Source organism: Drosophila sechellia, chromosome X (genome assembly GCF_004382195.2).
Source record: "Drosophila sechellia strain sech25 chromosome X, ASM438219v1, whole genome shotgun sequence".
In the NCBI taxonomy this organism is placed as follows: Eukaryota; Metazoa; Arthropoda; class Insecta; order Diptera; family Drosophilidae; genus Drosophila; species Drosophila sechellia.
Genome location: NC_045954.1, coordinates 12,246,433 through 12,261,925, shown reverse-complemented (window position 1 = coordinate 12,261,925; position 15,493 = coordinate 12,246,433). Strand labels below are relative to the sequence as shown.

The 15,493-nt window shown below is 39.6% G+C and overlaps 2 protein-coding genes across 2 annotated transcripts; both read right to left on the bottom strand.

Moving 5' to 3' along the window:
• Positions 1-431: 431 nt before the first annotated feature.
• LOC6618563 (larval serum protein 1 alpha chain) lies at positions 432-3,110 on the bottom strand. The gene is made up of 2 exons (XM_032725588.1): positions 2,823-3,110; positions 432-2,757 (listed from the first exon to the last, which is right to left on the bottom strand). Exons 1-2 carry the CDS (start codon positions 3,030-3,032, stop codon positions 520-522), a joined length of 2,448 nt encoding a protein of 815 aa, XP_032581479.1. The 5' UTR covers positions 3,033-3,110; the 3' UTR covers positions 432-519.
• Positions 3,111-3,904: 794 nt separating this feature from the next.
• On the bottom strand, positions 3,905-6,252 carry LOC6618562. Its single transcript, XM_002042786.2, has 4 exons — positions 6,129-6,252; positions 5,175-5,389; positions 4,757-4,936; positions 3,905-4,618 (listed from the first exon to the last, which is right to left on the bottom strand). The coding sequence occupies exons 1-4, from the start codon at positions 6,138-6,140 to the stop codon at positions 4,315-4,317; spliced, it is 711 nt and encodes a 236-aa protein (XP_002042822.1). The 5' UTR covers positions 6,141-6,252; the 3' UTR covers positions 3,905-4,314.
• Positions 6,253-15,493: the final 9,241 nt, after the last annotated feature.

Below are 15,493 nucleotides of genomic sequence, written 5' to 3'. Positions count from 1 at the left end.
AATCATAAAGATGTAAAATTAAGAGTTTTGGACAGCTAATTACCAATGCTAACGATCCCTATCACTTTTTGAAGAATTTAGAACAATTTAATTTCGGGTCAATTTTCGCATTTTTTGTAAGGGGTTACATCATCAAAATTTGCAAAAAGTGGCAAAAAAATAGAATTTCCATTTTTGAACACAGTTTGATTGGGAATTTCAATACGAGCTTAACAAGGTATTTAATTCTAGATTGAAATAATTATTTCTAGAGTTGTGCCAAAAATTTTTGGACAAAAAATATATAAAATTGACTGTTTGCTAGAAATTCAACGTACGAAGAAATAGACCAAAAACTGTTTGGGGCAGCTACTTAAAAATGGTAAGGAAACCCATTGGCGGTTATTATCATAGCTTGGCTAAGTAGGACCAGCTTAACAGAGAAATCTGAATACGTTGGATTTTCGAAAGTTTATTTCACTTTTTGCTATGCTTACTAACTAGAATCAATCCATGGTCAATATCGGAATGTTATCAGATCTACAACTTGAAGTACTTGGTGTAGTAGTCGTTGAAGAAGGAGTAATCGAAGTGACCGTAGTTGGAGTATTCCTTGTAGTTGTAGTACTTTTCCATTGTATCCGCATGGTAGATGGTCACATCCTTGAAGTACATGTTGGGCACGTGGAACTCGTACTCGTTGATTTCGCGATCGAAGGGATATCCAAAAGGCAGGCTGTCTACGTAGCGAGCTCCGGATCCGATGCCGCAGGAGTAGCTGTAGTCAAAGGTGGAGAACTGCTCGAGCTGTGGGGCCATGTAGGGAACCACCATGAAGAACATCTGCATGGGCATGCCCTTCTTCCAGCCCATGGGCAGAACCAGGCGATCGGGGAATCCGCAGTGGGGCTCAGTAAGGTCCAGTGGGTAATCGTACTTGCCATCGAAGGCCATCATCGTGTAGTAGTACAGCTCGGTGTAGGTGGTGCGATCCTTGACGGTACAAGAGAAGTCGGTGGACTGCCTGGTGATCAGGTTGCTGCCCGTTTTCAGGGTATAGGTGAACTCATCGATTTCCATAAAGTTCATGCGGTTGTCCGCCAGCGAGATCATCCTGCCGTACTCATCGAACTTGGGTCCCAGGAAGGCGCGAATGACCACCTTCTCATCCCTGGCCGAATCGATGGTGTAGGTGTAGCTGAAGGGCTTGTGGTTCAAACGCATCTGGCGGGCGAACAGGGACTTGTCCCACACGAACTGACCCTCGTGGAAGACCATCTTGCCGTTGAGCATGTTGGTCACATCGAAGTCAACCAGATCGAAGTAGGTAACCAGCTCGCTGACCTCCACGTGCTTCAGTGTAACGCCCGGCATGAGGAGTTGCTCCTTGGTGTACTTGGGCAGATGGTGCATGAACTGGAAGTAGACCTGGGCGATCGACTTGTAGAACATGTAGAACATGGGATCCCGCATCATTGTCTCGAAGTTCAGCATCACGTTGGGGTACACCTCCATCTGATAGTAGTGGGTATCGGCGAAGTACATATGGGCCAGCATGTACCAGAATTGGAAGAAAATGTTGTCAATGGCATCCACGTTGCCTTGCAGCATGTTACCGATGATCTCAATGGACTCCGGCTTGCGCAGATCGATCATGTGGCCATCGGTCGTCTGGTAGTAGCCCAACTCGACGATGTTCTGGATGCGTCGCTGGAAGCCGGTGATCTTGTCCAGCATCTCAAAGTTGCCGTACGTCTCCAGTTCGTAGTAGTTCTTGCGATAGCTGTAGCCAATGCCGTTGTAGTAGATCATCTGCGGATCGTAGCCCATCTCGATCTGGTGGAACCAGGAGAACTGAGGAATCTCGCCGAGGCCGTGGGACAAACGCTCCATGTGGTATCTGCTGAGCAGCTGTTGCACATTGTACAGCCACCATTCGCCGCGACGATCGTTCTGCAGGCCAAAGGTCTTGCCGTCCAGGAAGAAGGAGTAGTCCATGTTCAGGTAGTACCAGTAGGTGTTCCATCCCAGATCCTCGGTGAAGTAGGACAGCTTGGACTCCTCGTTGTAGAGGTACAGGTCGCGGCTATAGTCCACCGGCATGTAGAACTTCTTCACGTCCTTCATCATCGTCAGCCAGTTGCTTTCCTGGTTGTACTCGTGGATGTTCTCGCGCAGGATGTAGTTGCTCTCACTGTACCAGTGCTCGCCCAGGCCCATCAGCTTCCACCACTGCCATGTCTTCAAGTCCTTCATGTACATGTAGTCGCTGGACTGGTACATGCTGCCAAATCCGTGTTCGTAAGTCTGTCCATGTCCGTGTGTCTTGCCGTATCCGTGTCCCATTCCCTGTTCGTATCCGTGTCCGTATGAGAAGGAGGGGATCTTGTGGTACACATCCATGTACTCCTTTTCGTAAAGGCTAGTCTTCATCCACATCTCGTAGTCGAACTTCTCGGCCTCCATCACAAATTTGCTGTTGAAGAAAAACTGCGGGAAGATCTCGTGGATGGCGGGCAGAACGAGTCCATGGAAGTCATCGCGGTGGATCACGGCCAGGGTCAGGGCGTAGACGAACATGCCCTCGTTGAAGTGCATACGAGCGAAGGCCACGTTGGCCGCGAAGGTCTCCCAGTCCTTGGCGTAGTAGAAGAAGTTGAAGAGTCCACGTGCCTGCTTGGCATGGTGCTTAACCAGGGCGCCAAAGAACTCGCCCTTGGGCAGCAAAGCGTGTGCCTTGTGGGCCTCGAAGAACTTATCCATGTACAGATCGAAGTGCTGCAAAGAATTGAAGGAGCCTTAAGGTACTGACCATTCGGAATCCGCATTATTCTCCCACTCACCGTGTAGTGCTCCTTCTCGAAGAAGAACTGCTTTCCCATCGCAATGTACTCCTCGAACATCAGGGGATCCTCGACGCGGTAGACGATCTCGAAGAGGAACTTCTGCTTCATCAGGAAGGCCTTGTCAGCGACCTTGATGTCGTGGGTCTTGTGGTAACCGGTCGCAGTGACCACGGCCACACAGGCCAGGAATGCGATGGCAAACTTCATGCTGGGAACTCCTTCTTTTGCTCGAAACACTCAACTACAACTGCTCCGGATCGGATGCACTTGGTGGATCCAATGCCTAAAGACTGTTGCCTTACCGACTCCCACGGGTCTGCTTTTATAGCCGCAGACTCCCGCGGTAATCGGAAATAACATATCTGTGACGACGGGATCAGGGATCATCGGGTGTATCTCAGGTGCTCGCCGCGAACATCTGTTACTACTGCACCGCATCAGCTTATCTCTACGGCTACGTTGGTCCCACCATATCGAGTCCACATTTGCATTCCAAAAATAGCGTTCGATTCGGTTCTTTGTCTGCAATTTCTGCACAAGTTCTAATCGTTTTGGATTTTAATTACTCATATGAATATATTATAGAGATACTACCAATCATATACCTATTTCGAACTAAAGTTTAGCATTATTTTGAGGAAAGTGTGTACAACGTGGCGTATGAGCAATGTCATGCCTTTGACCAGATGTCTACGACTCTAATCCGATTTTAAAAAAGTTTTAAATTCCATATACATAGCGAATTCATAAAGCAAACTTGTCTGCTGCTAAGAGCCTAAACTAGAAGTCATTATAGATTTTATTTAAATATTTTTGTATATGTGCATGTAGATGCAAATTATATTCACATTTTTGTTGCATGCTTTTAGGCATTCAAACAAAATCATATCATAGTTTGAAAATGTTATATGCCATGCTTATAAAACCGTACACAAAATATTAATTTTAAATTAATAAGACAACTTTATTCTGAGACAACTAATTTCCTTTGTATCGATGATGTACCAAAGCCAAAAATGAAAAGTAAATAGTTTTAAATCTCCCCATCCATATTCTTCCCATTTAAAACACATTAAAACTTTGATCGTTAGTTTAGCCATTTTATTTACTACTAATATCACTCAGTGTATATACATAGATTCGTTTGCGTCTTTTCTCGGGATTTGTGTGTGTGTTTGTTTGTTTTTTTGTGTGTGTGTGTGTTTTTGTGTGGGCTAGATATATAACATATATCAGTGTATATAGGTATAATATCATATAAAATTGTGCTCCGTGTATAACACTAAAAAATGATAAAAAAAATTTCGCTAGCTCTGTTTTACTCTTCATTTGCCTGTTGGAGTTGCACTTAAAAACTAAATACTTGCAGCTGGGGGGAAAATCGGGGATCGGGAATCAGGAATCGGGAATCAGGAATCAGGAATCGGGTGGGGCATAAATCTCGCGGGAGAAGGGTGTTGGATAAGGGTATATCTAAATAGTAACCGCCTTATGCCGTGGGCAGATACAGACGAGATGGCGTCGCCAGTGGCACCTGAGGTGGCTGATAGTCGTAGCCATTGCCGTTGCCATTTCCGTATCCGTTTCCAACTTCATTTCCGTAAGCATTGCCATTTCCATAGCGAGACGTGTAGCTGTAGTCATCGCCACTCTGTCCACTGCCCCTCAGAGGTCCTTGGGATCCTTGATCGGAGTCCAGGGTCTGCTGCAGGAACTGGAAGCGGTTCTTGTTGCCCAACAGGCTGCTGGGATCCACGGTCTGGCGCTGTCCGGCGGAAGCCAAAGGCTGGGGTCTAAAACACAAAAACGAATATATATATAATAAGTTTGTGATATTTAATATATAGTTGCCATAATAGTGAATGAAACTTCTGATTTTTAAGCCAATGTGTTAGTTTTTTGGTTTTTTGCAAACTGTATTGGTTACTCACTCGGGGATGTCCAGATCCAGCTCGGTGATGGGATGGTAGCCGAACTCATCGGCGGTGTAACGGGTCTTGTACCGCTTGCCATCGGCGCCGGTGAAGGAGTAGGAGCCACTGACCACGAAGGTCTTGTCGTCCTTCAGTTTGCCCACGCTGCTCACTTCGATGCCGTTCTGGGTCTTCAGTCTGAAAAAAGGTAGTTTTAAGTTTAGTAATGCTTCGTAAATTATTTAAAAAATATATAAAATTAGGTAAATTTATTTGCTATGCCTCAAAAGTTATTACAGATCTATAAAGCTAAGTTAAAGTAGTTCTCTAAAACTTTTACACAGCGACCCAACTTCATATTAACCCCATAAATCAGTTTCAATTAACCCAAACACTATCTCTATCTATTAACTATATAGGTACTATAGATACTCACTCCAGCTTGAATTTCTTGCCCGAGTTGTAGTTCTGCAGGGTCTCGGTCTTGGCCTTCATGATATCGCCGCTGAAGTGCACCGCCGGCTTGTCGTCATCGATGTCCTCGGGCAGGGTGTAGATATCGCTGGGATTGTACTTGAAGAGGTCCAGATTGCGATCTGTCAGATGCTTGACATCGGCAGCGGCCAGGGCAGCGAAACCCAGAAGGATCAGCTGAAAGATAGAATGCCTGGTTAGTGCCACTCGTCACACAATGCATCGTTCCGTATCTGTGGATCACAGACGTTACGATTTATTCTTTTCGCATTCGCATTTGGATACGGATTTGGATTTCGATTCGGATTCGTATTTTGCATTTCGCATTAGCGGGCAATTAATCAAAGTCGCGCGCGAATCGCTGGCGTTTCTGACCGCACAGCGTCGCTTTGTCTCGCAAGTCTCTCGGTTTTTTTTTTTTTTTTTTGTTTTTTTTAGTCTTTTTAATTTTTTATCTATATTTGCCGTGATTTATTTGATTTGGTTTCGGGCCGAGGCACTAATCATAATGGGTTCCAACCGTTTCGATATTTGTCATTCGTCTGTTTTGATGTTGATGAGCTGTGCGGCTGCTCAAGGTGATTCAAACACTTTAGGTATCGGACTTTCCTTAAAGTGTGGGTCATTAGTTCTTTAATTTGGCATACTAATTCTTAGGTGATCCCAGAAGCGAAAAAAAAACTATAAGGCAGCCTTACAGGAACTTTGTTTAAATCGATTTTAATGCGTATCTTGTTTTTTAAGATTCAAAATAAGCTTTAAAGTCATTTCTGTGGCTTAAAAGTATTCACACTTTTTAAGGACATTTTTTGCGCGCACTTTCACTTGACCCTTTCTTTTTTTTATGCATTGGGACACCACCAAAAAAAAATAACGTATTAAATATATATACTTTTCAGTACTTTCGGGCACTTACAAAACTCTTCATTTTTATGTGTGTTTTGACGAACAAAATTCGTAACGAGGACTAATTTATGTTTTTTTTATTGTAGCGGCTCGGTTAGTTCCGATGCTCACAGATTCTAGCAAATAAATACAAACGATGCGACTTCTTGTTTCCTTATATATGGTATTATCTGCGACGCCGGCAGCGAAGTCGGCAGAAATAGGAACCGGACAACGAACTGAGCCTCTGCCGGCGTCGCAGCCGCTTAGAATCGATAAAAGCCAAAGTTTGTCAACGCTGAAATCGGTATATATGCATATATATTATATATATATATATATGCATGTGTGTGAGGGAGGGGATTAGCCCAGAAGAGGGGCATCATCCATCTGCGAATCTTCAGCTTCCAGAAGATGTAACATTTTAGGGTCTTCTGGACAATTCTCCCTTGGTTTCTCGGTTGCTGACGGAGACTGATCGCAGATCGAAAAGCATAGAAATCTGGTTTTCGGGGCAACAAAATTAGAAAACCGCCATCATCAAATTAGCATACACGCTTAATGATGATTCTCGCCCTGAGTGTGTGTGTGTGTGTGAGTGTGTGCATGTGCGTAAATTTAAATCTGCGTTAATTTTTTATAAAGCATGGAATATATTTAAAAATATATATATATATATACTAACGATAAAATATTCGTCGATTCACGATTAACGATTTTGGGCGACCAGTTTGTTTTTAGCGGACACCCAAGTTCCAAGTTCCGAAAGTGCCGCTGAATGGAACCCGCAAATCTCTCATCCGTTTCTTCAGCGGAAAGAGGCGCTGGTGATTCTTCACCACTGATAAGATGCCCCATTCTCATTCTTCGGTTTCATATGCTAATGCATCGGTCAGCCTTCGCTTAATTAGCCGTTTCGTTTTCGGTCTTATCAAAATTTATCAAATGCGATTCTGCTGGCGGATCAGTGTCTGTCTTGGTGTCTTCGGGGCTTGGTGTCTTGCGTTCTTCTTAAGATCGTGAGATCTTGGGCTCAGAAATGCCATTTGACCATTTCGGACCGCACAGGGTCATCGGATTTTCTCTTTCGGTAGCTTTTCAGCGTTTTGTATTTCCATCATTTGCATAGTTATTGGTTACACTAATGGCTCTATTTATGAAACTGTTTGTTTGGTCTTCTGAATCTTCCCATTTACTTGTAAATTGCATTATTGTTATTTGATTGATGGTTCATGTTTCTGTTTGGTTCTCAGCGAGCTTGCCTTGAAATCTAGTCATCTTAAGATAATTATTCATATTCCATTTTAAAAGCCCAATAAAAATGTAATGTTCAAACTTAACGTTTTCATAAACTAGTTCTCGATTAATTAATATTTATTTCCTTTTTGCCAATTTTGAACCTCTAAAAGTAAACAGTTTATACAAATCCTGATATATGGCAAAATGGCTTATCAAACTGTTTTAAAAATACAATGACACACATATACACCCAAAATTCAAGGTATAACGTATATAATATTGTATATATATTGTATTGTATATATTGTATATTGTATATATTGTATTGTATATATAATATTGTATATTTTAAAATTTTAATATTATAGACATATTCTTTCGATTTTCTGTTTTTGTTAAACCTGGCTTGCATTTGAACATATATACCCATTAATTTTTAACTATTTTTTGGTCAGCTTATAGATATTATACATTTATTCCTGAATTGCAGATATTTTGATTGGACACTGGATTTATGGCTGTCAGCAATCAAGTCAATCACATTTTGGCTTCCCATCGAGGGGATGAGATTGAAATCAAACCGGACCGGACACGCAGCTCTAATGATAATCGCTAATGGTGCCTCTAATTTAAGTTTTATGCTTAATAACTTAAACGAATGCCGCACGGCATTCATTTTTCATCCGAAAAGAAGTATCTCTTATTTTTGGCCAGTTGATTCTTCCTCTGGGGTTGGCTGTGTGATCTTCTTGGCCTAATGAAAACGTTTTTGGCCATTTCAGCGACTTGTCAAATGTGTGATGGCTGTTAGTTAGTCAGTCGGCTGGCTCACTTAGTTAGTTCGCCTTGGATTTTAGCCTGGTGTTTCTGATTTCTGATGTTTGATGTCTGCTGTTTCGTCCGTGTCTTTGATATCAAATCGCATTTGTTATGCATACTTGCACACGCCCCAGAGTTTTGTCTTCGATCTGTGGTCTGTGAGCCGATCTTGATGGCTCACTTATAGACCATGTCCAAGCAAACGAGTTAACAAAAAGTCCGCCCAAAAGGGAGTGGCCGTCTGTGTCCGTCCAATCGATCTGACTCATCATCTCGATCTATCACCCCATTAATTGTCATCGCCTTAATTCCAAGTAAAAGGCTGCAGCTGCCGTATTAATTACCATGCGATTAACGTGAATTTTTGAACTTTAGATTCGGCTTTACATTTGCATATACAGCAAAGAAAAGAAAGTGTTTCATTTTTCGTCTCTAATTTTTATTGCAATTTTTCGCCCGTGTCGTCGCCTGTGATTTCTTTGGCAAATTAACAGATCGAACAACTTGTTACGCAGCCCCCAGTTCCCTCGTTTCGCCGAACGCTTTGAATTTTGCCGATTTTCGGAATTGTGCCCCATTATCTGGGGGTATTTTGAATTTGGCACGGATTTCGAGGATCACAGAAGTATTTACCATGCGATTTCAATTCAAAAACAAGACAAATTATGTCATTTGCATTGGATTATTATAGCTTTAGCAAGTCAGAACTTTTAAAGTGTTCGTAAATATGTTGAATTTATTGTTTGAATATATTTTAACATTATTATTTTGTGTTATTTAACGTATTGTTTACGAAACTAGTAAATTAATAAAATTAACAAATATATATATGATCATTCGTAGAGCATTCAAATCTTCGTTGGGTCGTAAAACACCCATCTCTCTGTTTATTTTTTTCCCGTCAACGCTTAGCCAAAACAATAAAGAAAGAGCTGAAAAAAAACGAATATAAAATAAATAAATAAATTAGCAATTATAAGGAGACAGAAACGAGATTTCTTAGAAACCAAAACATTTAGTTCTGTACCCATTCGATTCCAATCCATTCGATTCGTTTCGATTCGAAACGATTCTATTCCCTCCTACTTTTTTTTGCCCTTGAGCAATTTGTGGCATGGATGATGTAAAAGTTATGTAAAACCAAGATTCGATTAGGAAAACACGCACTGAAATCAGTGCCTAAAATTGACCAGCATGACGAAGAGTCATTAAGTAAGACAACGAGTAAATATGTTTACGAGACAAATTGGCTTCACTAATTCTTAAAAACTGTGGGATGTTTACGTGCTACCAACATTCACGGAAACTTGCCATTTTTTCAATTACTTTGACAATTTGCTAAGTAAATTAAACAAAGGTTGATTCCATTAGATACTTCTGTATAAATGTTCCATTGATAAAAAACTTGTACTTGATTTCATAGGCACTTGTATTTTAGAATTAACTTGGATTTATTAATGAATAGAAGCATGCATATAAGGCTCTGTTACCGTTTCCAATTCATGTTTCTGTTCCAATCTGTCAATGTATAATTCGCACAATTTATTGACCAAATTAAGCAGTATCTATCAGTGCATCTAATATTTTATTGATATGCAGATCGCATTGTGAACCTCTCCTTATAGACAGTTCCATAAATCTGGGCAGCTCCATTTCGGAGCAACCCATCACCCGACCAATCTGATCGGATCTGCCTACATCTCTCTCCAACGAACTGGTTCGTTCGATGCCGTCCGTTAATCCAACTGATTTGCATTGGGGCACATGCAGAGGAACCCCCTTTCTACTCCACACACATTATCGAATCAATAAAACCCCCCCCCCCCCCCCCTCCTGGAATAATATTATAATTATTCTTGTAGGTGGCCGAACAACGCCCCTAATTTTTTTTTTTTTTTTTTTTTGGCAATAGCTGGTTGTCATTAGTGGAGCATGTCCAGGGCGTGATTGAATCTGAATGGAATATTAAGAATCAGTTAGTGAAGCAGCACGTTCTGAATCAGAGATAGTGAGCGAGAGAGATCTGGTTGCGGCCATAAATAATATGTGGCTAAATCATATTTTATGGGCAACTTAAGGAAATACGCCATACTAAACTCAACTCGACTGGGAGCCCAGTGGTGGTTGGTTCTACGGGTCTAGAACCCAACCGTGTAGCCGAGCAAACCAACTAAATCGAGTTAAGATCAGGTTCTCTGTGGTCTTTGACCGGTTATGCATATGCCACCTGAGCCGATCCATCGATCGATCGATTCAACCAACGCTCCTTTTTATGGCTGTTTTCTACGGTTTTTTTCACCTTTTTTCCATTTTTTCCAAGTTTTTTTTTTGTTTTTCTTTGGTTTTGAGGGGGGGATTTTATTTTTGTTATTTCTGCGAGGGCCAAAAAATAAATAATCAATGCGAATTTGCATAGTTTAAATAGAAAGCTTAACACGTTTTGCTTTTACCCCAAAACGTAAAGTTATCTGTCTCTGCGCTCGGCTTTTTGTAGTTTTTTGCTGAATTCGTATAATTAAGACCAGTATTTTATTTGTTGTATTTGGTTTTAGGGGAGTATTAAGTTCCTTTAAATATATATGCAGACATACAGTGCGTTTCGGTGTTAAAAGTGTCAACGAAATTATGGGATGAAAGTAGAAGCCGCAGTACCATATTTTACTCATTTTATTCATTAGGCTTTGATTGCTGAATACCAGTTCTTAATAAAATTAAATAATGTGCTAAATATAGAATTAAATTTAATAAGATATTTAAATCTTCATTTTTACTAATACCAGTTTTTAAACAAGTTTAACAATGCTATTAAGTAGGCCATTTGTTCGAATTTAATTTAATGGGATATTTAATTCGAAAGCTTTTTAGGCTCTGCATGAGGTAATCCATTTGATAATACAAATATTTTTCAACTAGCCATAAAAGAATTTTGTTTAAAAATGCCTTAATCGACATTATTGCAATCACGAAACCCACTGTTCGTCACTAAATTATTCCAGATTAAATCTAGATGGAGCTCCTCGAGCGTGACAACAAGTGCAGAGCCACAGGTTCAGAAATCAAGACCCACAGCTTAGCTCCAGAACCAATCCCAAAATATATATAAAATATAAATCGCCAGCGAGTCTAAGAGAAAACACATTAAAGTAAAGCTGTCGCCATTTAAGACCGCCATTCAATTAACTCTGCCTCACTAATTCCATTAAAGTTTTATAGGGATTATAAATCTTCTGACAGATATATCAAACTCGTATTGGAAACGGGCGAAGCCAAGAGGAGCATTGATGATCCATCTATTTAATAGTTGGTAGGAGAAGTTCGAGTTTACGACTTGTTTATTTAATAATTTATCAGAGTTTTCCGCAAAAACTGAGATCCGGTCAACCCCCACCACATAAAATTCTGGTTTTCAAGATAATTTTTTAGCTTTTGGCTTGTTAGCGTTTTGTGCGCACAAAGTCTAAAAATAGCACAGAAAATAACAAAAATATTTTTTTGGAAAACACTTTTGGGTGCCTTTGTCCACGCTAATGCGGCGCCATGGGCAACAATTGATTGGGAACTGTGTCAATCATGATTGTTGGACGGTTATTAAGGAATAATTTGATTGAATTTATGCTTAATATATTCTAAATTTAGTTGGGGACTCACGTTTTATAGTTTTTCATTGCTTGCATGATTCTTTAAGTTAAATATTTAAATGTCCATTAAAGTTCCAAAATAAACTTTATTATTAATATAAAATTTCCTCAAAAGAATCCTTCGGAATATATTTTATTAGTATATTTCTAGTATTTAGCTGATTAACATCAGCTTATAATAGTTAAGTAATTTAACAAAAGCCTTCCATCCGGTTATTATAGTTCAATTTTTCTTCATCCTGGTTCCCATTTTATTTATTTTTCCAATCAATCATTTATTGCCTCAATCTCTACATCAACAAGTTCTTAAATTTCTTAATGATCAGCCAACTTGCTCAAGCTTTCAATTAAGTTGAAAGACGAATCAATCATTCAGCACCGGTCGCGCATAAATCAAGAAATCCCGGCCAACAAAGAGGGGGGTAAATAAGTTTATATGGCTCTGTTAGATTTTAATCTATAGGTCTGTATAATGCCGCACATGGAGTTACTCAGACGATCTATTAAAACTCGACGGAAAATCGAGACGCGGCGGCGAAGACACTTGCTCCACTTCCAAAAGCTTACAGCGCAGACAGCGCGACTCCACCGCATAAACAAACAATCACGATCACAGTGATGGCACAAACAAATAAATGAGAATCCGATAATAAATATAAACTTTTAAAAAATAAAAGTATAATTAAGCCATCTTTGTAAACTTTTAAATAACTAAATAACTAAATATTCCTAACCTGAAACTAAAAACTTTCTAAGGAACGACGCTAGGAACTAGCTATAAGCTACTTAATCTGGCTAAGAACTAGCTAGATATGCGCAGCTCTGCGCAGTGGGAGCAAGCGAGATAGCGCGAACACGGCAGCGCGTGCGCGTTTTTACAGTTAGGCACACATGCGCCAATATTACGTATACGTATACATCAGCTAATATTACGTATACGTACAGGGGCAACTGTATTTGTATTTGTGTGGCGACGCGTGCGGCGCATGCGCAGCTTTTATTTGATTGTTGTTTTTTTTTTTTTGGAATTTTTTTAATTTTTGTTGACCGATGCGTCCGTTGCCTAACTAACCGATCTTTATCTTTATCTCCAAGCGTGGCAACCTTTTGCCCCTCCGCCGTTTAACAGAGCTTCTTCGTTATTCTTCCTGAGATTTTTTGCCATAAATTATTGCGGCTTTTGTTGCTTTTATTCGTTGTTTTGGCTCGCATCATAATTTGCACCTGCACGAGAATCGCACTCGCAAATTAGGTGCGCTTTATTGGTTGGCAAAAAGAGAGATATGAAGGGGGTTTTTGGTAACAAGATTTAGAACCACAGTATCCACAAACTGTATGTGTTCTCTGCCTATGTTTGTTTTATATCGAAATTACTGAATATTTTACTAGTTAATGCCTATTAAAACGAAAAGAAAGTTTATACCAGGCTTCATGGAATCGTTGCTAGTAAAACTGGCTAAAAAAGGTACATATATGTAGTAGTATAAGTTGGTAAACAGACTTTTCAGTGGCACTGTGGGTGTCAGGCCATACGCCCATAGAAAAGAAAACACGTTTGACCATTAACGATGACTGACTTTCATTAGATAGATGGCCAAAATCCAGTTTCCCTTCTCCATTTCTGAGTGGGTGCCTTGGGCAACATCACCGATCGCCAACAACTAACTAAGTCGCATCATCATCGATACCCAAATCAAATACAGTTCAATTCCATTCAAATCGAAACGCGGACTCAGATCCAATACGATGCGATCGTGATCGTGATCAAGAGGCAAAGACATTTCCGCTTACTTAGGCGCAACAATTTCAAAATTGACAGCTCCCCGGTTGCCAATTAATCTTTGATTGGCATCCGTATGCGAGTGTGAATCGGAATGGCCCAAAGCCATAAACCAAATCCAGATAAATTGCTATAAATGTCTTTCCGAGTAGAGTTCATAAATTAAATCAACTCCAAATTAATAACACAATAAAAAAAGAAAAATAACCAAATTCGCATTCTGGTTTTTCGTCTTTAAAAGCGGCGTGACGTGGGTGAATTCAGAACTTGATAGTTCGCTTGGGAAACCGTTGACCCTATCCGGAATATTCGAAATATATTTTAAAATCCAGTGATATTTAAAAAAACCAGTGATATTTCCTACTTACTCTGCAGTTGTTCATAATTTAAAGGAATTTTTTTAAAGTAGTAATTTTTCCTTAAATATTTAATTTAAAATGGAAAAATGTATAGATATGAAGTAAACTTATTCAACGGAATACCTAAAGTTAATAAAAAAATCCTGGGCTTTAGAGTATTAACATTTTAATAAGCTTGAGCCGCACATTTGGCAAATATAATTATGCAGTTGCGCCATGCGATTAATTAGCCATTAACAAATTCGAATTCTACGTATTGGTTTTGCCTAATTTCGTCGATGGGGTAAAAGGTTCTTTGGCAGTTCCTCGTTTTGTTGTTCATCGATTGGAATACTAAATTTGGTCGATGCGGAAGCATTAATCGATTTGTTTGCCTTTAACAATTGCAATCAATTATCCCTCGATCGAATGAACTAAAAGCATTCATCAATCAATAAGCACTTCTATCTCTTTCGCTCTCTGTATCCCACGCGTGGCATATACATATGTACATATGTATTTATTTCTAAAAGCCTAGAAATGGGCTTCACTTTGGCAGCCCCAAAAGTTATGCTATACTTCGAAAAATACGCACATTCATTCATTTTTGCTTTCGTTTTTTATTTAGGATTTTTTATACAATAACTTAACATTTTGTTGGTTTTTTTTTTTAATAGGTTTTTGCTTTCTTTTTGGAATCGGAAATTTACAATATTAAATATTGATTTTATTGCTGTACTGGCTGCTGTTTTAACCCTCTGATGGATTTAGTTTACGGATTTGTTTATCTTCATTTGCGGACTTTGGAATTTCCCTTTTGCTGTTTGCTTATATTCAGTTGAAACAATATTGCTATTTCATATATCTGTGTGTGTATATATATATATATATATATATTTAATTTATTTTTTGTTTTTCATTACGTTAATCAAATGCAGCACATTGATGCTTAGGCTGTAGGTGTGTGGGTGTGTCTGTGTGTTTGAGAGTGTGTGAGTGTTACATATTTGTGGGTGTGGCTGTCCATTTCGGTGTTCTCATTACTTTCTTTAGCTATTTGGTTGCTGCTTTTCTCTCTGTGTAAACATTCTTGTACCTCGCTTTGCTCGATTTACCTGCATATTACTTTTGCGTATTTGTTTGCCTTCATTTTTCTGCTTTTGATTTGCGTTCAAACTGAGAAAAATACTGAGTGAAAGGGGTTGGAGAAATGGGGGGTTGGTTGGTTGTTTTGTGGGGGGTTGTATTGTGCTTAACTAAGCTGAAAAACGGTGGTTCTTCCTTTTAATATACTTTCTCTGGCCTCATTTCTAAGCTTTTGTCTTGGGATTTCGGTTTCTTCAAAGCCTTTCTTTCTGTATATATATATATATATATATATATATATATATATTCTGCTCAAAGAACTAAGACATTTTCTACCATTTTCGCCCTCTTTCTTCAGCACCGCTTTCCTTTGATCAGCCGCTACAGTGGGCCCAAAAGTCAGCGCACCCGGTTTCAATTGTCTGCCTCATGTAAATAATGATACAAAATAATTACTCATTATTTAGCCTTAGAAAATGGGGATTTTTTTAATTAG